Here is a 24,254-nt window from a genome sequence, read left to right as displayed (position 1 = left end):
ACGTAAATTTAAGTGGAAAAATTACATAGTAGCAATACTTGATTTGGCTTTTAAAAATCATGATTAAACCAATTAGAAGAACTAATAATGTATTTAGAAATATCTGTAGTTGGACTAAAAATCAGGAGATGGTTTGCTGCTTGTTTACACTGTTGTGATCCAGCTGGTAAAAATACTTGCATCAGATGAAGTTATCAAGTTCTAGATTTTTTTTCTTCTTCCTGCTTGAGGCTGAAGGTCATGCTAGTTCCTCTTCACTATTGTGTGTTGACTCTGTCAGTATGACTTCTTCATCTCCTTTAAGTGGTGTTTCCTCGTTTTGTTTTTTAAGGGGCTTGCCTTCATAATCATAGCCAAACCAAAACGGAGGGTCACTAGGGTTATATTCCTGCTGCTGAACTATAGACGACATTCTCTTTGCTGCCTCCCTGCAATAATAGTGATTCACGTTAGACAGTTGCAGGAATAATTCCTAATGCAGAATTTTCAAACTAGAGCAAATTTGGGATTACAGAACTGTCACAAGTCGAATGAGTGTCACAGCTCTCTTGCAATCCTGAGAGGGAGGGTAAGGGTAATTATGCAAATATGCAGGGTCCCAAAGCTTAAGTAGTTTAGTAGCCCTCTGGTTGAGCCAGTTCAGAGATTAACAGACTCCGAGAATGGGTAAGGAAACCATGCCAGGCAATGGAATGGAAACGCCGAGGGCACTCTGTAGTGCCCTTCCTTGAATGAGCATTCTGCCTGGAATTTCCAGTTTCTTTGGTGAGGGAGTACCCTAACTACCCAACCTGTGAACTCCCCTCATGCAGGAACTCTTAACCCAGAGTCCACAGATCCCTGTTGGATACATGGATGAACTTCAGGGAGGTCCATGAAGTCCCTGAGAATTCATGCAGTTTTGTATCTAATATACATTTTTCTGAGGAGAGGGTTTGTAACTTTCATCAAACTCGCAAAGGTGTCAGTGACCAAAATGATTAAAAATACAATTACTGTCTTTCTTAGGAAGTAAGGAAGAAAGCAAAAAAAGCATCTAAAAGTCGTTCTGGACCCATTTTAAGATGGGGCGGGGGGGGTTCCACCCCCAAGCTTTTCTTAGCAGCTGGATGTCTTAGGATTCAACTCAATTCTGACACTACCTACCCAGAGACAACACCGGATACCACAGGTTAAAGGCTCAGTCTCACTAGACTGCCCTCCACTTTAGATACCAATCGCGTCCAGGTTGGTGCTCAGGCGTCTGACTGACCAGCTATAGAGCAGAAGTTCCAACACCTCCGCCCCCTAACCCCCATCCTTCTTGGGTTTGAATAATTTGCTAGAGTTGGTCACAGAACTCAGAGAAACATTTTGCTTACTGGATCATATTATAAAAGGTGTAACTCAGGGATAGCCAGATGGAAGAGATATATAGGATAGGGTGTGGGGAAAGGGTATGCCCTCTCCAGATGCACCACTCCCCAAATCTATGCACATTAACCAACCGGAAGCTGTCCAAACCCTGTCCCGTTAAGAGTTTATGGAGGCTTCATTATATGAACATGTTTGATGAAATCATTGCCCATTGGTGATTGATTTAATCTCCCCTCCCAGGAAATCAGAGGGAGAGACTGAAAGTTCTACCCCTCTTTATGGTTGGTTTCCCTAACAACCAACTTTCATCTGAAGGTGCTTTCCAAAAGTCACTTCATTAACATAAACCCAATTGTGGTGGGAAGGAGTTTGTTATAAATAACAAGGCACCTATTTAACCTTTATGGCTCTAAACTGATTTCAGGAATGGGGTACAAGACCGAAAATTATGACAAGAAGAAATATTATGACAAAGATGCTCTCATTGCTCTTATTGACCAGGAAATTTCAAGGGTTTGGGGAGATGTGAGCTGAGAACCATGAAGGAAGACTAAATATCTATTGGTCATCTAAATGACCAAAATATATTTCTCATAAAATCATAGTATCACGGCCTCAGAAAAAAAAACAGTATACCTAACTTGAAAGTGCCTTTTCAAGGGTAGAACAGTGCCATTTTTCTAGGAAGTTGGTTTGAATGTTGAGATCAGTACTTTAAAAAAAAAAAATGAGTAATTGACTATTACCATATCTTACATTGAGTTATATTAATTGCAAACTTCTGGAAATAGTCATTGATAAAGAAGATGGTATTACCAAGTGCTTTGAGTTAAATTTGTGCTCAATGGCTATATGAGTTCAGGCAGCACAATGAAATTGGAAAAGGTTGAGATGTTGTTTAAAATGCTATTTCATTTGAACCAAATTTCAGATGTATTAAATTATAACCAAACTCAAAAGGGAGACAACCATAGCATTGCTAATTCCATCTCTTACCACATTGCTTTTGGCATATATAATTGCCATCACATAACACAAAAACTAAAAACAAAACAAAAAAACCACACGTTTAAAGAACCATATGAGTAAAAGCAAATTATATAAATTTCTAGTTCTGCGCCACCAATCCTATGAACTAAAACTTGACAAACAAGTGTCTTCTCTTTAGAGAAGTACTTATTCTCAAATTTGAAAATGATAAGTTTATGGTCAAAGATGAAGTTTTGAATTGTTAATGTTTTAATTTTTTTTTAAGTGTGGTCCTACATTTGAAACTTCTTAAATGATCTTTATGTCCTCTAAGTAGGACATCATTACGAAGTTATAATAGTGTTATATCTTTAGCTCTCCCCCATTTTCTTCTGAAGATTATTCTTGCTTTCCAATTCTATGGAATTGAGATTGCCATGTTTTTGAGGGTGTTTTCCATGAGATTGTTTTCCCTTGAGTACTTACTGCAACATAATACCAAGTGTTGAGGGACCCTGAAGAATAAAATATTTGCACCATCAGTTTCAAATATAAAACACTACCCTAGGCAACAGAGCTTCATCATTAGTTACCCTTCACCCCATGTCTGCCTATTTAAACTCAATCAGTCTTTCAAAACTTCAAACCAATCCAGCCTCTTGTAAAGACCCAACCCCAATCCCTTCCTCCTCTGAATTCTATAGGAAGTTGATCATGGAGTTAATTATTTTCCAATACATAGTTTCATGGCATTAATTGTTTGTCATCTTAAACTTTATTATTTTCCTTTTGTTTGAGAAGGTAATAAGTTATTTAAGGATGTATTCCATTTCTTCATTGACATCTTCAATGACAAGGAAAACAAGATATTTTCAGCAGTTTACACCAAGGGAAGTCCTTTTTGCTCTCTTCTGTATGTTTGAGGCATTCGTAGGTTGCTATTCCCAGCACCTCTTGACCCCCTGCCTCCCAAATAGCAGAGCTCTGGACACGCGTACGGTAGTTCACAGTTGTTGGTCATGATTCAGTGTCACTGATGACAAGACCAGTACAATTACAGGCAATAATGGTCTTGACCTTTAGGAAACTGATGAGTTTGGGGAGTAAAAGATTTGTAAGTAATTCACCATAGAATATGTAACCACTGGCCTCAGAAGAGCAACAGTTCTTGAGCGGTGTGATAAGCTGTAGGATGATAAGTACATTTAAATAATGGGTCATACTACAAGCTACAAGCCCCAGTAAATGCGATGATAATTAGGGCAAATAATGGGAGTTTGAGGGGAAAAAAACAAAAAAACATGAGAGTTGGGGATACGGAATCCTCAATATAGACAAGAAAAATAGGGAATGAATAGGGAAGACTGCTCATTAACTACAACACAGTGGGACAGAATCAAAATGAGTTTCATGTTGAGCACTACCCGTGGGGGTAGTACTCCATGGTTTATGCTGTTAACTTTAAGCAGAGCAAGAGCAGTTTTATTTAAGATAAAAAATAAGTTTATTTGGGAATAACAGAGGAATTGCAGTTCAGGGCAAGCAATCTATGGTAAACCATAGGTAAGTCCAAAAGGGAAGCTCAGCTTTTGTAATGTTTTCGGAGGAAATTGGGGAGGGTTGTTTTCAACAAAAGTTTATTGGAGAAGAACAAGAGTTTGAGGTTGTGGCAGTTTCTCACTGACTGCAAGTGGCAGGCAGTGCGTTGTTGCTGGGGCAGGGAGGGGTCCTCCTTCCTTTTCTCAAAAGCAGGTGATAAAATTCCTGTGAAAAATGTCCTCCCTTTTTGAAACAGTTGACCCTTGAAAAACACAAGGGTTAGGGGTGCTGATCCCTTATTTCTTGTCTCCATGCCACCCTTACCTTAGCTCTTAGTGGTAAGCACTGCTCTTTGTTCTACCCATAGTCATCTTCAGTGGAACTAAACATCCAAGAGTCCCCTGACCATTGGGGATAATGGTTACAGACCAGAGAGGAGCAAAGGATCAGGTCTCAGACCCTTCTTCCCTTCCCTTCTTCCGCCAGGAAGTAGGAGGTTGACGGCTTTCTGTAGTCTAGAGTATTTCTAAGGCATATCTTAAAGTGTGTATGGTTTCACAGCAAGGTTTCACAGGGGAAAAAACCTGAAAATCTGAATCTGTCCTGGGGAAAATCTGGGTTTATTAGAATTTGAATGCCAGTGTAGACTACTCCCTAATCCACTTTTTCTCCACCTTTTAGAAAATCCACAGCCCCTGAACATGCCGCCCTCACCACTTTACTCAGACCTTTGGCATCCATCCTTTTAGGACTGACTCCTAACACTCAGGACCTGGCCAACAGGACAGATCAGCATGGTCACTGCCAACAAATATCTCTGAGTTCTTTTTCAAACATCCTGTTTTGCTATGTGTTTGCACATATGCAGTTTTGAACAGTATCCAGAAACTTGAAAAGGTAGAAATGAATGTTCCTGCCAAAAAGAACACACACTCTCTCTTTCTCTTTTTTAAAGTAGTTTGGTGTCCCGGTATCGTCAATATATGGAAGCTAGGAAATGGTGAAAAGAAAATACATGGTTAGGAATTACTGTGTGTTCTGACTTTCTTAGCTTGCATATGGAATCCTTTGACTCCCTTGCACTCTGGCTTGCCCTAAGTGTCTTTAAGGTCCTTGGATCTTGTAGGAGATGCTTTGGGAACCAAATCAGTGTGCTGCAGAGGTTAGTATTCATTACTCCTTTAATTGGTGAGACAGGTTTATCTGAGTTAATATAGAACATGATTTTTTAAATGATATGTCAGAAACATTGTGAAGTATCCCATTAAATGTTTAATAATAATGAGATACTGAATTTTGTAAGTGATTTTTGGGTTTTATAAATTAAAGGAGGTTCGAGGTGATTCCCATAATAACATTACTTGCCCTCACACACATTTCCTCCTAGTTTCTTGAGTAGGCAGAAAAGGGCGGGGGGTGTTGGAGCCAACACAAAGACCACCAGTAATCCAAGTAAACTGAGCTCAACAGAACTCATGTCTCCCTTTCTTCAAATCCTTTGAATGTTAGAGCTTTCAAAAAGCTTAAAAATCTCTAATCTAAAGGCAAAAGAGCAACATAGTAATGATAAAGACAGAGGTACAAAGTATAGCTCTTTTGTTTGTTGACATTGAGAGTTATTTAAGCTGCTGAAATCACTTTTCTTATTCATTTTTTTAAAAAAGATTTTATTTATTTATTTGACAGAGAGAAAGAGATCACAAGTAGGCAGAGAAAGGGGGAAGAAGGCTCCCTGCTGAGCAGAGAGCCCTATGTGGGGCTTGATCCCAGGACCCTGGGATCATGACCTGAGCTGAAGGCAGAGGCTTTAACCCACTGAGCCACCCAAGCACCCCTCTTATTCATTTTTATGGTAATGTGGGTATTTATGAGGATTAGATGAGATGGTGAACATAAAATAGGGTTGACATGATGCATAGCAAATAATTGTTAAGAAATATTATTTGTTATACTAATAATAACATTAAGTAGTTCCAGATCACAAAGGTCTTTTTCCCCAAAGATTTTTCCATGAGCTGGAGAAGAGAACTCTGGTTAAATTTTATTTCCTAACAATGGACCTCTCTGGGTGGCTGGCTAGTAATCCGTGCTGCCAGCAACTGCTTACAGAAGGTCTTCAAGAAATCTCTGTCCTGGGACACCTGGGTGGCTCAGTTGGTTGGGCAGCTGCCTTCGGCTCAGGTCATGATCCCAGCGTCCTGGGATCGAGTCCCACATCGGGCTCCTTGCTCGGCGGGGAGCCTGCTTCTCCCTCTGCCTCTGCCTCTGCCTGCCATTCTGTCTGCCTGTGCTCACTCTCTCCCCCTCTCTCTCTGATAAATAAATAAAATCTTTAAAAAAAAAAAAAAAGAAATCTCTGTCCTGCTCTTTGGGGCTCTAGAGGCCACCAAGACTCTACTCTTCAGAGTTGAAAGTTTTGGACTCTGGACACAAAAATGTCAGAAAGGGCCCTCTATCGTTTGCTAATTATTGACTTAACATCTCTTTTACCTCTTTGTGGCTCCATCTTTCCTGGGTTGTGCAGACCATTGTTTGGGTCTTTCTCCCTCTCTCTCACTATGCTTTTCTTCCTTTCCATGCTTTCTTGTTTTTCCCACAGAGGGCCATACTTTGAAAGGCTGGTTGGACTCAATTGCTTCAGATCTAGTCAGATAAGCCTTGTCATGTTTATGATCATAGTTGCTACTTATTCCTCCTTGAATTAAAGGAGCCTAGAATGTGTCTCTAAATGATGCTCCTGGAACCACTTCTTGTGATCTCTTTAGGCTCTGGGACTGGTAGAATGACAGCATATCTCATGCTAGAAGCTCTCTTGCAAAAGAGCTGTAGCCAGTTTGCTCATCAACCAAAAGTTTGCTGCTCCCCTGGTTCAGTAGCACAGGCGTCTTTGATTTGCAAAGCTGGTACAATATTTTTAGAGCCCATTGAGTATGGGGCAATTTATACATAGAAAAGTTTCTTCTGATGGCTGTAATTGGATTTTTTAAGAGCCACATCGTACAATGTTTTCATGTTCAAATGGAATCAAATGTGTGGGAGTCCAACACCTTGTGATTCAAAGCCCCTGAACCTCCTCCCAAACAAGAAAAATTTCCTCTCTCCGACTACCAAATGTTCCATTTCACCCAGACAAAAGAGCCACTGCAGTTAAGGGAGCCACATGAGCCCTTGTAAGGGCAAACAACTCTACTTTTTTAGAGTGAACCAAGAAAGGTAAGTGATTAGACATCGTCATGTACTTGAGTCTTGAAAGGCTCATCCAAAGATTTAAGCGGAGAAGGAAGCTGCTCTATAATCCTTAGAGCTGACCCCAAAACAACCTGACTCTGGCCAGGCCTAAACACTTCTCCAGAGTTTTCAGGACCAGGTATTTTTGGAGCCCGTTCGCTGAAAAACAGTGCCCTGTCCTAGAAGCTGGAAGTCAAGACAAGTACTCGGAACCTTACTAGTACAAATGCTGAGACTCTCCAATCCACTCTACTGTGGGGACTGCCTTCTTTATTGCTAGACAAAGATAGACTCAAAGAATTATTAGGCCTCTTTCCTATTGGAGCTTAGCAGGGGTGGGCCAATGAGGAAGACTGAGGTGGTTTGGCTATTTTAGACAATGAGATGGACAAAAGCCAGTTCCCTCCAAGCCCTAGACCATGTTTTCTTCTTGCTGGTAGGGACAGCCACACTTGGTTGTAGAAAACAAGAAAGACCCTGCTGTCCTAGCTTGGGGAAAGGAATTTTTCATAGATCCAGTAGTTAACTAGAGTTTTGCATTGGGTTTTGTTGGCCAAGCCTAGCTAGTAGTAAAGTCTTACTTTGCCTTGTTTTGTTTTCTTCACATATTTTTTTTTAAAGATTTTATTTATTTATTAGACAGAGAGAGAAATCACAAGCAGGCAGAGAGGCAGGCAGAGAGAGAGAAGGGGGAAGCAGGCTCCCTGCTGAGCAGAGAGCCCGATGCGGGACTTGATCCCGGGACTCTGAGATCATGACCTGAGCCGAAGGCAGCGGCTTAACCCACTGAGCCACCCAGGTGCCCCTCACATATTTTTTATCTAGTGACCTTGAAGCAGAGTGAGCAGTCAAAGGCAGGATTAGGATATTACCAGATATTTTGGGTCTTCTTAACCAAACACCATTATTTATCACGTTTTAATATCCCATACCATAATTAGGTTCATAGGGGCTCATGCCAGAAATTCTCCATTAATTTTTACTTAAAATCCCACTTATGAGAAGTTCAGTGATATTACCTCTCCAAAAAAGTAATTGTCAAAATGCAGTCAGAATATTAGAAGCCAAACTGCTTTGTGTAGTATGTTATTCATTCATTGTCATCCTATCCAAAGTTGTGTGTTTAATGATATGACAAGGTTGGCAGGGACTCCCAGGACCTTATTTCATGGGACCCTTTTTCAATGAAGTTAATAATATCTGTGTCAGTCATCTCTAGACCTATTGAGAAGAGTTGAGTCTCCACTCCTTTTCAAAAATTTTCAGATCTTCTTCTTTTTTTCTCACTCAGCTGCCATCCCCTGCACAGGCCTGGCACTGAGAGTGCCTATTTTATAAGTAATAATTTTTGTGTGCTCCCCCCTCCCACCCCGCATTTCATTTTAACACATACAGCTTTGGATCAGAAACCATTTTTCTTCCCTCAGGCTTCAAGTGAACAGATCTCATACTTCAATTCATGCCAGCCTGCTTACTTAAGAAAGTTCCTCTGTGAAATATATGTGCTTAAACTCATTATACTTTGATAATATTAATTCTTAGTATTCATTTTTCCCACCTGCAGGAAAAAACCAGACCTTCAGGGATTGGTCAAGAATTCTCATTTGGAACACTCCACAGTTTACTTCATCAGGTCAGTTAAAACTGCATTCACATTTTTACCCTCCATCACAGGGAAAAAACTAAACAAAGAAACAAATAGCTGCTTTATATTTAAAAACTCACAGGGTACACACTTGAGACCTTCTACTTGTATAGACGGCTTATTTACCCAACTTTTGCTTCAGTGGAAACATTTTGCCAGTTATGGGAACCTCTGAAAGCCACTCTTTGTTACTAATGGCATCGTCCCATATTCTGTTTTCTCGGAGAGTAGTTCTCAGAGCTTTTCGTATTCAGGTCCATACTTACTTGGAAATACACCTGCAGTATTGCATCTTAAGGATTCGAAGTTGTTTGCAGCCTCTCTGAAGGTCCTCAAGCATTTGGTCAGTAAGCAGGACACAACCAGAAATATCCAAAATATGCAAGTAATGGCATTTTGCTGATAACACCTCCATCGCTGAGTCTGTAATCTGAACACACAGCCAAAGTGAAGTACTGATTCTTCCAATGAACTCCATCCCATAGAAGAATAATGTACTAATCAGTTTGGCCACTGTAACAAAATGCCATAGACTGGATAGCTTTTTTTTTTTTTTTAAGATATTTATTTATTTGACAGACAAAAATAACAAGTAGGCAGAGAGGCAGGCAGGAGGTGGGGTGGAAGCAGGCTCCCTGCTGAGCAGAGAGCCCAATGCAATGCGGGGCTCCATCCCAGGACCCTGGGATCATGACCTGAGCCAAAGGCAGAGGCTTTAACCCACTGAGCCACCCACGTGCCCCTAGACTGGATAGTTTAAATAGCAGACATGTGTTTCTCACAGTTCTGGAAGCTGAGAAGTCCAAGATGTGGTTACCCACAGACTGAGTGTCTGTGAGGACCCTCTTCCTAGCTTTCAGATGGCTGCTTTCTTACTCTATGTTCACAGGGCAAAGAGATAGCTCTAGTTTCTTCCTATACTTAAAAGGACAGTAATTCCATCATGGTGGCTCTACACTCATGACCTCAATTATTATGACTGAGGTCATAATAATTACTGAAGTAATAATAATTACCCTAATTGGGCACCTGGGTGGCTCAGTGGGTTAAGCCGCTGCCTTCGGCTCAGGTCATGATCTCAGGGTCCTGGGATCAAGTCCCACATCGGGCTCTCTGCTCAGCGGGGAGCCTGCTTCCTCCTCTCTCTGTCTGCCTGCCTCTCTGCCTACTTGTGATCTCTCTCTGTCAAATAAATAAATAAAATCTTTAAAAAAAAATTACCCTAATTATTATTAGGGTAATACCCTAATACCTAGGAGGTATTAGGTATATCTCCTAGGTATTTAGGAGGTATACCTAATTACCTCCCAAAGCCTACCTCCCAGGGCTATCACACTGAGAATGAGGGTTTCTACATATGAATGGGTGGGAGGCAAAAATTCAGTCCATAGCAAACAGAATCAGAACTCTTGCCAGCTTGTCACGTGATGAGCCTGTAACTCACGTTAGTGATTTACCTGTTCCCAGAACAGAAAAACTATGGTTCAGGTGGCACCAACAGACTTTGTGATCTTGCTGTTGTTTTCATTTTAGAGTTCTCTACTTTGGATGGGTAATTTCATCAAAACTTCCTTAGTAATACCTGTCACACCAATATGAGCAACTTATGAAATGCTGCCATGATGGGATTTGGCTTTACACTCAAATCCACTCTGAGGCATCATCGTTTTAGAAACACAGGTTTAATAACATAGCATGTTACAAAGCTATAAAAAATAGTATCCCCTGAAGTTAATCAGACAAGGTCAGATTACTCTGAGAAGGAATCTGAACCTCTCTGATGATTTGTGTGGAGAGTCTGGAAGCAGGTGAGTAGGTGAGACAGATGTTTGCAGGCAGGGGAAGAAAGAGCAGATTCCACAGAGACTACATGAATCTTACTCTGAGGAGTTCTGCTGAGGGCTCCAACATCTTGAGAGGTTGCGCAGATGCTCTGCAGAGATAATTCCACTCCACTTATTAGATTATTTTACTTACTCAGGGTCTAGCTTTTGAATTCATAGCTAAACTGAGACTTGCTGTAGAATCAATGAGATCACTTTCCTCAAAGAAATTTTTTTCCAACTGGTTTTAATTTCTCATTTTAAATGTTTGAACATTCTAAAAAACATGCCATGAGGCTTGGCTTTTGTTTTTAATATAAAGTTGGGAGAATTATGCATAAAATCCTTCAGTTTGAAATGTAAACTTTCTAAGTTTGGAAAAATAGATGTTGTCATTGTCTAAGCATGGCCTGTTTTCAGAACATGCTCAGGACCAAGGTTTAACCCTGTGCCTGATTCTCATAAAAATGCCTTCAGACATTCCTGCCATACTATGTTGGTCTCTGAGGATCTGGTATCATTGAAAAGACATAGAAAAAAAAGCCCTCAGAATTGTGGAGAAAAAGAAAGATAGTGAGAGGATGGAAAAGTCCAGACAGGTAGAGTTCAGGGAGCTAGGTTTTATTGATTCTGAAGGAGTGAAAAAGGAGCCCGACGTTTCCCACAGATCAGAAGTATAAGATGTTCAATGACTGAACTGATGTTGTTGGGCCTTGGAACTCGAACTGGAGGTGACTGGCTAAATTCTTAACTCCCAGATACAAGGTCCTAATAGTCCTACTGAGCAGAGAGTGTTATTCCCATTTTAGTGCTAGGTAAGGTGGGGTCATAATATACGTACTGAACTTGGAGGTGAGCTGGTTGCAAGGAAGAGCTGGCCTTCCAGGAGATGGATAAGGTGATCATTCGAGATTGACTCCTTAGCTTTTGAGAGACCTAGCCTAGGATGATGAACCAGACACCAGTGTCTTTTGTGGCTCATCAAAACCAATGTAGGTGAAAATATAATACTATGTGTCAACTATATTGGAATTTAAAGTAAAATAAGATTTAATTTTAAAAAAGCAATGTAGGTAAAATATGTTAAACTGGACCCACAGCCTTATGATTTTTCCTGATGAGGACTATTCCAATTGGCTTAATATATGGTCACCACATCTTTTGAGTCAGGATACATACTTGACTCACAGAGATAGTAAAGTTAAACCTTTCTTCTCTCTTACATTGAGGTTCTGGAATAATCTATTCCCCTTCCATTTTTTTACCCTGGATCTTTGATATAAATCATTATTCATTTGATAATATCTTATTTGTGTAACATCCTCCTTAGTTTCTAGGCTGCAAGACAGTTTATAGAAGGAGCTTCTCGTTACCAAAAAAGCAAGAAACAAAACACCCAAAATCAAACAAAAAATCCTCTGCCCCAAGTCACTGGAGTCCTTATTTCTCTCATTCTCCTACTTTTCCCCCTAATTGGTAGAGCCACTAAAAAGCCTATTCTGCCTCTGTGCCTGCTTTATGGCCAGGGTAATTCCCAGGCAACCATGTGCTGTCCATGTGTTTACATGTCTGTGTGCAGTGAAAACAAGAACTCTGCAGAGGGTCTACGGTCAGCGCTAAGTGTACTTATTTCTTTGACCCACTTCTAGAACCAGATGATGCGGACCAGAAAGACACTTGGTTTCTCTAGTTCTTTTTTTTTTTTTTTTTTAAGATTTTATTTATTTATTTGACAGAGAGAGCAAGAGAAGAGAAAGAGCACAAGCAGTGAGGAAGGACAGGCAGAGGGAGAGGAGCCTGAGATCATGACCTGAGCTGAAGGCAGACACTTAACCGACTGAGCCCCACAGGTGCCCCAGGTTTCCCTAGTTCTAAACAAGTGCATTATTAAACAAAAATTTTGCTGTGAACTTTCTAGATTAATTTGGTCACAATTTACCACATCTTTCCCCCCATCTCCTCCTGTTTCTTACTACAGCACAAATAACTATGAATTAGGAGGTTCTAGCTTCACTCTCTTCACCCACTCACTGCACTAAACTGAACAGCCGAGAAGCTGAAGTTTCAGACAAGCTAGACTGTAGGGCATCTTGAGAGTCTGATGCTTTACTAAAAAGAAGCCCATCAGTGTGCACAACAGAAGACAACACGGTTGTTCATGATCTTGTAATTTCTGAGGATATTTTAAAGATTTTTTCATTTTCTTCCCTCTGCATATTTTTCTTCCTCCAAGTTTTTTCTACTAATTTGTTCTACTTTGGAGGCTTTTCTGTTATGTCTGGTGATCCTTGATTGTCTGCCATTTATCAGTAGCAAAAGGGCTAAACACTGATTAGAAGGTCTGAGTGCATGATGTGGGTCTTCTCTACCCAAACTCCAATGGTTAGATGGATTATTAGTTGATAAACCCCCAAATGTCAATATTTCTGTCTTTCATCCTGTGCTAGTCAGTCTCCAGAAAAGAGGCTTTCAGTCTCCTGCCTGGAGGGAAAGATCTGGCAGCCACATTCTAGGTGCTGTGTTGGAAGAGTACTTGAGCGTCTCTGCATCAGCATCACGTAATTCCTATTTTCACTTTTGTGCTCAAACTCTCAATTATACATAGTATCTCCCCCAGCCCAGCATCCCTCTGTTTTTAGTTTAGTTTAGTTTTGTTTTGTTTTTTAAGATTTATTCATTCATCTGAGAGAGAGAATGGGCATGTGCATGAGTGTGGGGAGGAGCAGAAGGAGAGAATCCTTGATCAGACCCCCACTGAGTGCTGAGCCTGATACCTCCACCCATAAGATCATGGTGACCTGAGCCAAAACCAAGACTTGGACACTTAATCAACTGAGCCACCCAGGTTTGCCCCAGCAACACTTTGTTTTTATTATCTTTAGAACCAGTAGTAGAGCATTTGGTTCCCCACCATCACCACCACCCAGGACATTTGGCAATATCTGGAGATATTTTTCATTGTCATGGTAAGGCGGTGTGGGGGACCAGGTGTTATGGACACATACTGGGGAGAGGGTAAGGATGCTCTTAAACATTCTACAGGGCACCGAATAACCCCCACTACGAATTATCTCATCCAAAATATCAGTAATGCCAGGGTTGAGAAATCTAGGAAATAAATACCCAACCTTCTGGTGAAGGTAGGGAAGGGCAGGGGCCCAGGGGTGTGAAGTAGGGGAGGAAATCCAAGGATCTGTCTGTATTTCTCAAGAACTTTTAACCCAGTCTTCCTCATTTTAGCCACCTTCTTAATCCGGTTCCAGGGGTAAACAGTGCTACCAAATGTGAAGACCATTGTATAAATCAATCCCCCCCCCCACCTTTCTCTACTGTTGGCTTAGAATTCAAAGCAGTCTCTGGTCTGTTAAATTAGTCGATCTATTTTCAAACGTCAAAAACTTTCTTACTCTTGTCTCCTCTCCTTTTTATCCTATCAACAGGGGCTCCTACCCTTCTTCTGCAGTTCTGTAGGGTTTCAAGAGGGAACAAAATTATATGTGTAATCTGGAAAAAAACCTATATGTGTATATTCTATCTGCCATTTTGAGCCAGAATCAGAGATCTCTGTTTCTTGACATGGAAATATGTCCATAGTGTTTTAAGAAAAAAAAAAGTAGGCTACAATGTATTTTGGAAAGGAGGATTCTATTCCAAAAGAAAAAAGGACAAAACATAAATCTTCTATAACTAATCTCTGTGTACATAGAAAAATATTCTAGAAGACTAAATATAAAATGCCAATAATGGTTATGTCTGGATGATGGTATGACAACAGATTTTACTTTCTCCTTTTTGTTTGTATGTGTAGTCCAAATATTTTATAATAAGTATGTATTTATTTCATAAGCAGATGTCAGAAAAATTATCAAGCACTGGAAACAAGACAAAAGATGATTGCATGTCTTTTCAGTGTCACACTGGAACATTGTTTAACAGGCCTACCAGAGGAATTTTATAAGGAATCATGCCATACTAATGACTATCAACTAGGGCCAAAACTCAGTGAAGTTATCTGTTGTAACCTGTTACGTTTTTGTCCAGGAGAAATGTAAATTATTTCTATCTGGTAGAAACTACAACTTCAAGGTTATGGACTTAGTACCTTAGAGGACATTAACCAATTTTAGATTTACCCAACAATCATATTCCAGCATCCTTTTTCTTCAGTTCCTACAGCTACTCGGTTTGATCAAATGCTCTATGAACTTGTTTTACCATTTTGCTGGTTCTCTCATTAATGAATTAAATAAACCTTTGACCCATTTTCATATTTGAATGAGAATTGTTTTTAACTTTTTGAAAATTCTACTTTGAAACAAATGATATCAAAAAGCTATCTCCAGTTTGGAGAAAGGAAAAAAAAAATGTAACGAATACCTCAGACATAACAAAGTAAACGTGTTCTGTGATGTGTTTAACCCCTGCCTACTGCCCTGCCTGGGTTCTTTGTGCTTCAGCTGGACCTGTCTGAGCTCTGACTCCTGCACGTACCTTTGGACAGCCAGCAACGCTGAGAGATGTGAGGCAAATGCAATAAATGGCCAATGCTTTAATAATCTCATCTGTCAGCTGGGGGCAATAAGAGACATCCAAATGTTCTAAGATCAATGAGCCTTTGCAGAATGCCTGCAAGAAATTCCAAAGTCAGAGGGTTTTTTTCCTCTTTTTTTTTTTTTTTTTCTCTTAGTCTTTATTTGTATGTTGTGTATATCTGGAGCTACCTTACCCATAGCAGTTTACTTAGTATGCATTTCATTCCCTGAAATAGAGATATGTTACATCGTGTTGAGGAAAATAAAAAAACAACTACATCCATTTTTTTAAAAAAACAAAAGACATTCACATACCAGCTTAACAGTTTAGCAATATTCAAATTCCTGTTAACAGAATTTGGTTTTCCTGAATTTAATGAGATTTTACCCAGGTGTTTAATAATTATTAGAGTTATATTAGCCAAATGACTGGAGGAAAAGGAATCTGGAGGGGAGAATTAGATGGGAGACACTCTGGGTCTGGGGTTGATGGTATTAATATAACAGAAAGACCACAGTCTTTGGGATCAGGTAGACCTGAGTTTTAATTTCATTTCCACCACTGATTAGCTCTGAAACTTTAGCAAGTCACGTCATTTTTCTGACCCTCAGTTTCTTCTTTTTTAAATCAGGGAAAATAATATCTACTCTCTAGCATTGTCCTGAAATATGAAAATGTTTACCTGAAGTTTCTAGGGCTAACAAAGGCCTAGAAATGATTGGAACTCTTCCCTTTACCTTAGTAGTTCTTAAGTTTCATTTTTCAGTTAAAAGCAAGAACTGTGTGAGAAGAATCCATGAGGAAATAACAAGAGTTTACAAGCCAGCAATTATACAAGAACAAAAAGATCCACAAAAGTAAATCTAATAGTAGTTGTAAAAATATCCTAAGTCAAGATGAGTAGGAGTTGGAAACCATGAACAACTCAAGCTATACTAATACTGTACTTATAAAAGTTCCTCCCCCAAATTATAAAAAACTAGAAATTATCAACAGGTGCCCAGTCACTCTAGAGGTTCTGGCTCATTGAGAAGCAGCTCAGATTTTTAGAATACTAAATTGGAGACCTCAGTAAGTGATAGTTGACCATTAATTTTAGTTATAAATATTAGATTTTAGGAACTAGTGAGTTACTAGTAAGACATTACTTGTTCATATGTAAAAATGGATGTCCATCAGACTGTATGTCATTTTCCTCTAAGACCTGAGGGAGGGACCTGGGCTTTTGGATCACTTGATGGCCATCAGGATGACTCCACTGGTAAGACTAGCAGTGGGCTTCCCTCCCACTGAGTATGCTAATTTATGGTCTTTTTTTTTTTTTTTTTTTTTTTTTTTTTTAGCCCTAAAGAAGACTGGAAAGAACCAGTCAGCCCACTATTTTCTTTTGCAAGTTAGTAAAAGAGGGAAAATTTCCAGGGGCAATTTAGCACAGGAAGCAAAAGACAGTACTAAAAATTCTTGGTAATTTAACCCTCAATCACTGTCTCTTCCTGACCAACATAACAAACAGCGATTCCTTTTTCCTCTCAGCTCATGTGGAACTTGTCTTTTTCAACGGATTCAGCAGTTACAGTACTTGACTTATTCCTGTATTGTGGCTAACTAATTTGTATAGACATCTGTCTTCTCTAGCAACTAAGTGGTGTCAAAAAATGGAGGGGACAGCTTGTCAGTAGATAGTGAGGTCCCTGTCATTGGAGATAACCAAGTATAGAGAGCACACCCAGTGGTGGTACAGAGGGGAATCTGGCTTTGAAGGAATGGAATTATTGGTCTTGAATCTCAGCTTGGAGATTTAACAAGTTTTTCAAAACAAATCCAGGAAGTATCTCAGAGGTGTTGTGTGGAACGCTATTAGATTTTTTTGTTTGTTTGTTTGTTTCAGAGGTAGAATTTAGTGATTCATTAGTTGCATATAACACCCATGCTCATTACATCAAGTGCCTTCCTTAATGCCTGCCCAACACCCAATTATCCTTCCCCCGCCACCTCCCCTCCAGCAATCCTCAGTTTATTTCTTAAGAGTTCTCAATTTTCATCTTATTTTTCCTTCCCTTCCCCTATGTTCATCTGTTTTGTTTCTTAAATTCCACATATGTGTGAAATCATATGGTATTTGTCTTTCTTTGACTACTTATTTCACTTAGCATAATACCCTCTAGTTCCATCCACGTCATCACAAATGGCAAGATTTCATTCTTCTTGATGGCTGAGTAATATAATTTTCCATTATATATATAGAGGGAGACACACATATACACACCATATCTTTTTTATCCATTCATCTGCTAATAGACATCTGGGCTCCTAACATATTTTGGCTATTGTGGTCATTGCTGTTACAAACATTGGGGTGCACGTGCCCCTTCAAACTACTACATTTTTATCCTTTGGATAAATACCTAGTGGTGCAATTGCTGGGTTGTAGGGTAGTTATATTATTAACTTCTTGAGGAAACTCCACTTTTGCCTGAACGGCTGTACCAGTTTGCATTCTCACCAACAGTGTAAGAGAGTTGCACTTTCTCCACATCATTACCAACGTCTGTTGTTTCCTGAATTGTTAATTTTTCTGCTAGATTTTTATACCTCCTTCACAAGCATCATATTTATAATTCGGTAGGTTCTCGATATATATTAGTTGGTTGGTCCACCCTTTATAAGTGTCTTCAAGAATACAAAGAATTTGGGTGTGTTTTTTTTTTTAAAAGAATTCTGTTTTAATAATATAGGAATTCTGAGGTCACAAGGGATAGGATAACATTGTTTTCTGTTTAGAGAATGGACAGAGTCCAAAGAACCAGAGAAAATTTAAAACAAGAAGGAATATTTATGCTAAGAATTATTTATTAAAAAATGAAGTGAGCTTTAAAGAGAGATTCAAGGCGCTTAGTGTCTGAAAACCCTTACAGTTACATGTTACATCTGTCCATGTTTTGGACTGCTTGACTCAGTTCTGCTTCAAGTCTTTTTAAAACCTCTGATATTCTTTGAAGTTGAACTTTCTCAGAGGCTTTAAAATTAAAGAATAACTTATAAAAACGTATTAGAAGGTCTATGATACATTCATGGTAGCATTCTCATCCATGGAAAGTCTGAGGCATAAAGATTGGTCTCGGGCTTTGTGTTTGGCATAAGTCACTGCAGATCCGAGAAGTAAGTCAGAACTTCTCTTTTCTTTATAATTCATCTTTTCCTTTAGAGACATGTAAATCATAAGTAACTTAAGTCTGCAGTCATGTTTCACCATAATCAGTCATGAAATCCCATTTCTCCCCTACAGATAAGATTATTTTATGCTTTTCTGCTCAGTGATGCAGATTCTGACATATATTAGTGCTGTTGATTTTCTTGTCTTGGAACATGTCAGACTAAACTTCTTCCCAGACAAAATCTTTTGTAACGAAGATGGGGAGAAAACAGACATTATCAGGTTTGGCTCCCAACCCACATATCAACCAGTTTTGTTGTGGGTTAATAATTTTGAAGTAAATTTCCACGTCTTAGTGAGTTAAATCATTTTTTTTTTCTGTATGTCCTGAGCTGAGTCACAGTGTGGGAAGGCCGAATGACCACATTCCTAAATTGGGTATGTAGAGGAGACCAAGTCTCACTGACATTTACTGACTATCACAAAGATGTGCTTCTGCCAAAATCCTGACTTAAGCCCCCTCAACAGGTGGCACTCTCAGCCCCAAAAAACTCCCCTTGTGGTGCATACCCGTCTTTTGACTAGTTACCTCATTAGGTTCTGATTCATTCTACCACTAAGTTTTGTGGTTTTTTTTTTTTTTTCCTATTGATAATCTTGGGAAAATCTTGTACTGTCCAGAACCATTTTCTATGAAGACCGGTTTTGGCTGTTTCAAAGGCTAAAATACAACTTCCACAATTTTAAGTTATAAACTGGATTCAAAGCTAGTTTCTTGGGCATCATATATCCCATTGAAGATAGCCTTGGTCCCACTAGACATCAGAGTAGGTGGGTGTAACAATGGCCTGGGCACACTGAGCTGGGGAATCCTGGCATTGCCACCAAAACTAAATCCTGTAAACCTGTAAAGCCTCACCTCCTAGTGAGATGCCTCTCCTATTCTCACCCTCCCTGCGGGGGAAACCAGACTGCTCAAGACTTAGCTAAGGCATACTTCTTTTAAATATGGAGGAGATTCAAAAAGGGTAAAGTCCAAAGCCCCAAACAGGCATTTCCAAAGATACTTTCATAATGCAATTTTTTACCTAATTACATGGTGATTTGGGAGATAAGCTTTAGCTTCAAGCCAGCTCAAATATGGCTTACTCCACAAATTTTTTCCCCGGTTCCTTCCTCTGGAGGAAATGCCTCTTCCAAATCCCTATAGCATTTAATGTTTTTGTCTTTCCCACTTCACACTTGTATTATAGCTATCTATATCACTGTTTTATCTTCTGCATTGACTATAGCTTCTTGAGGGTGGAATCCATGTCTGATTTATTTTTGTGGCCTCAACATCTAGATGCAGAAGAGGTTCAAGATGAGAAAATGTCCAAAGAAAATGCCTCTTAGCATAGGAGTGAGGAAAACGAGCTCCCATAGATTGCTGTCAGGATGCTAGGTCTAGTCCTTCCTCACACCCTGTTTAATAACTGCAGTTATGAAGATGGTTAAGAGCACAGAGTCTGGGGCCCACCAGCCCGAGTTCATATCCTGCCATTTGGAAGTTCTGGGTCTCTGGATAAATTACCCATCCTCTCAATTCCTCAGTGATCTCATTTACAACAGGGGAATAATATGGCACCTACTTCAGAGGGCTGTTGGGAGGATAAAGTGAGTTAATATGAACAAAGCAACTGGAGAGTAGCTGGCACAGAGTAAGCAGCCAGTAAATAATAACCAGTACCGTTGTTTGTGTTCTGCTTCTTTTGCACTCTTCTGCAGTATGGTATGATGGCCAGATTTTTTAAATGATACATATCATAGTAAAAATATTTTAAAATGCACTTTCAATAAATGCATTAATATACTCACAAATTATATAGACATATAATTATTCAAATATATGTTATTTTATATTTAAAAACAAATATATATTATCTTAGATCAAATGTGGGGAAATGAAAGAACAGAAAGGGTAAGCAGTCACAGAGGATGTATATTAGAAAGACAGCCTGGCAAAGAATAAAACACAGTATCTTTGAATTAGAATTTGAAAAATTCCAGAACAGTTTCAGGTGTTAGACTTTATCTCTTAAAATAAAAATAAGCCATGACTGGACTAACCAAAAGTCAATCAGGTATTTCTCTTATGGCCTTTAGGAGAACCTACACTTTCTCCATTTTTCTAAGATAAGTAAAATAAAATGGGTGCCCAGTGGCGCTCCTCCAGGGGCTTCTCTGGGACAGGAAGGCCTGAGGAAAAATTACTTAAGCTACAATAATCCGCCTGAAAGTGTTGATAGGTTCCTCTTGCACAGCCAGCCACTCCACTTGTTCTCTTTCTCATTCTTTCCCAAGAAAATGGCAACTCAGAACTTTTACGCCAAGGACAAAGTCATGCTGTCCTCCTGTGAACTCTTCCACTTAAAGATCTCTAGGAAGTAATGAGTTCAGGAGCCATCCATGTTGCTTTGATCTCCCACTTGGGGGCATAATGGAATAAGAAATGATGTAATCAAGGGAGGTTACTCGTTTGTAAGAAAACTCAGAGGGCCTGAAGTTGTGTCTGTGACCTCAAGAAAGTTAGTCAACCTCAAGTTTCCTCACCTATAAGAGAATGAAAATAACTCTTAACCTATCTCACGGGCTTATTGGAAGATGGAAAGAAATTGTGTACTCCAAGAGCACTTGATGGTCAGGTCAGGTTGGCTTTTGTCTCTCAGCGGACGAACTGGAAAGGCCTGGAATAATCTTGTCTGCCATTTACGACCTGAGAACACAACCTCACCATCTTCCACATGTTGAAGGCTTTGGGATGAGGAGATACCATATGCAAAATTTAACTGGAAGTTAATAGGGTAATTAGAAGTCATAGAAAATCATAGCTTCTGTGAGATGATGTGCCACAGGTACTCAGCTCATGTCAGGTGAGGCATGATAAGCAAAGCCCAGGTACACTGCATGACAGAAAGATCAAAAACAGACCGGCCACTTAGATTTAAGAAGCAAAAAGAGCATAATCTACTCTTGTGGGAAAGTGGGATTTGATGTTTATTTTTCCTGTCTTTTTGTTTGCCTTTAGACAATCTGACAGGTTTTATTTAACTTTTGGCAAGTTTCATCTTTCACAGGATAAAATAATATTCCAGGGGCAGCTTAAAGGTTGGGAGGGGCCTCCAAAGGATTATCTTCCTTTTGACACATTCTCTTATAGTTCTTCTCTGTGGAAGCTCAACATGAAAACAACAGATGTGTGCATTCACTTAGCAAGTCTATCTGCTTCATTTGTCCAAAAATAGTTCTCCCTAGTGGGAATGGGCAAGAAGCCAGGGCTGGTGTTGGGTGTTCTCAGTTTCAGCTATTTATCAGCCAAGGAAACATGGCACCCATGTCTCCAGGATCCCCTGGAACCTTACAGACTGTGGGAAAATGACAAGCTGTCAAATCCCACATCCTTTAAGTCTGGCAAATTTCTAATTCTATTGACTTGCCTCTGCAGTTGGGAACACACTAAGGCAGGGAGCAGCAGGGAATACTGAGCTTATTTCTTTTGCTCACAGCCTTTGAAGAGAGAATAATGCCTAGGTATCTTGGTAGGAGTTTGTCTGTGACTCAGTTAATTCTAAGTGCCTTAGGTCTCTTAAGGGTATGTTGTTCTATTATAAATTCTAGGAGACCATTCTTGGCATGCATAACCAGGAAGCACAGATTTTTGTAACAAAGCTCTTATTCTAGAGTTTGTAGGAGTTGCTTTTTCCACAACGTATACCAGTTCTTTCTTCTTAATTCTACCATGAAATTCCTTGGTTTCCTCTCCTCAAACCCTGTAAAATGATTCTGAACTTGGCCTTTCTGGGATCTTCATCACTGAGAGTTTAGTCCCTTATTTCCTAACAGTAATCTGAAATAATTGGATGAGGTAAAGAATTTTCCTGAGCCTCAAGTGAGGCCAAGAGATGGTGGCCAAAGGTCTGGATGTCCTATCTCCCCATACAGAAAACTTCAGAGCATCCCTTGTATCTAAAGCCAAAGATTAAGGCCATTTTGGAAAGGGATCCTCTGTTTGTTGCTTCCCTCACAACCAAGAACAAACTACATCCCCGGAGAAGAGGTGGAGTTATTGAAGTCTCATACTTTGACAATTTTTGAATGATTTAATCTTAGAAACCAAATAGAAATCAATGTTGGGTTTTTAGAAAATTATTGCTATGTGGAGCCAACACATCTAATCCATCTTTGGCATTATAAGTCAGTACGTGTCAAAGCCACGGAAACCACTAAACCACCAAGGGGGTGGAGTCAATGAACTGATGAGAGTGATTGATGGAAATCTTGCATAAACAACATGTTTGTGACTAGTCATAAAGCTTAGTGATTTGAAGTAAGAGTTTGAAATTAGAAAAGAGTCTCTAGAGGGTAATCTGCTTCTGGCTCCTAGGGCAAGAATGAATCGAACTGAATATTAGGTCAAGACATGAATCCAGTTCTTCTTACAGTTTAGAGAGACATGTCCAGAAAAGGCTGTCAGTGGGGCATTCTTGGGGAGGAAGACTCAAAAATGTTGCTGAATGAGGTGGGTATTCACTAGGCCTTTCTGATGTATTGATGTTTGCTCCACAGCAGTTGTGAGGGTTTCTGTTCCCTTGCACAGGTAATTCAGGGTATAGGACTGAGAACCCTGAGCCCCCACTTGGACTCAGCCTGGAGTAGCCTCACATCTACAGAAAAGCTTGACTTACTGAAAAGTCCTGAATCAGGCTAAAAGTCAAATGAACAGCAGTGGATCTTAGTCTGCTGTTCTTCCAGTTGTAAAGTAGCTCATGATTTGCCCCATACAGCTACCCTCCCTAGTTCCCTGATCCCTCTTCTCTTAATTCTCTATTTATAAATCAAGATAAATCTGTTACTCAAGTAAAGGTCAAATAAAAAGCAAAATCGAAAGTTTGTAACACAAGAAAACAGATAAAAGAGGTTAAAGGTTAAATCAGAAAAGATTAAAGAAGAAAAGGAACTTGTTACCTCAAGTGTCCAAGCTGTTAGGTCAAGATTAGGGATCTCAAAAAGGAAGGGACTGTAAGAGAACAATGAGGGAAGTGGATGTTCTAGCATCTCTACTGTTGGTTATGACCCATAAACAAAAGTTGTCAAATACTTTTGTGATCATCAAAGAACATGTTAACCTAGGCTACAGCTGGGCTCTTAAAATTTATCAGTGGTACCATTTGGGAGATGTCAGTAAACCAGCTTGTGAAGAATATACACAACTATTAGGCAGAAAAGACACGAGAGAGTCAGTAAAGCTGAACCACAACCACTTGCCTCTTATTTTTCTTATGTAGTTGTAAATACCACCCACTGCATTCTGGTCACAGGGCTTTAAAACACAGATACTATCTCTGTTAGGGATACTTTTTTTTTTTTCTTCATAATAAAAGATAAGAGGAGGCCATCTTTGGATTTGAAGAACAATGATAATATCTAAATCTGAATCTTCCCTTTCTCTCAAAACCATAAAATCTGCAGAGGGAACAAACAAAACTACACAGTACTCATATATTCACCCTTACAAGGAGACAGAAAACACTACAGCCTTCCAATTACTAAGTAGAGTAAAAACAGAAATGAATTTCAACAGAGCTCCCTTAGCCTGCCTGCAGCTACCACAGGCCTCTGGAGTGAGAGTAGAAGGGCAAAGAGAGCTTAAAGGAAGCACAGACAGAAGCGCTCCCAAGAAGATAAAGTGTAACAGTGAATGCCTAAATACTGAATAGGACGTGGTAGTTCATAGTGCCAGGTACATGACTGAGCTATGGGAAAGAACTTAAAAATGAGGGTACCACAAATCTCCCAGGTAGCCAGATGCGTGGATGTCATAACCATGTCTTCCCCCTCATCCCTGTCCAAACTGTCTACACTTCCATGGATTTTACTACTTCAGCGTTCTCCGACCCATCCTCTTCTCTCTAGCCTCACTGGTACTGTTCTTGCCAGGCTGCCTCTCTCTCTCTCCTGAACTATAAAA

The 24,254-nt window shown here is 39.7% G+C and overlaps 1 protein-coding gene across 1 annotated transcript in view; it reads right to left on the bottom strand.

Moving 5' to 3' along the window:
• Positions 1–238: 238 nt before the first annotated feature.
• Positions 239–24,254, bottom strand: part of FBXL13 (F-box and leucine rich repeat protein 13) — a 253,505-nt gene continuing 229,489 nt past the window's right edge. The window contains exons 19-21 of the mRNA XM_044245871.1: positions 15,052–15,186; positions 9,004–9,167; positions 239–428 (exon numbers count right to left, since the gene is read on the bottom strand). Coding sequence (XP_044101806.1) covers positions 239–428; positions 9,004–9,167; positions 15,052–15,186 — 489 coding nt within the window. The remainder of the gene's footprint in view (positions 429–9,003; positions 9,168–15,051; positions 15,187–24,254) is intronic.

Source organism: Neovison vison, chromosome 4 (assembly GCF_020171115.1).
Source record: "Neovison vison isolate M4711 chromosome 4, ASM_NN_V1, whole genome shotgun sequence".
NCBI classification, from domain to species: domain Eukaryota; kingdom Metazoa; phylum Chordata; class Mammalia; order Carnivora; family Mustelidae; genus Neogale; species Neogale vison.
Note: the sequence above shows the minus strand (reverse complement) of the source record. Positions and strands in the feature narration are given on the sequence as shown.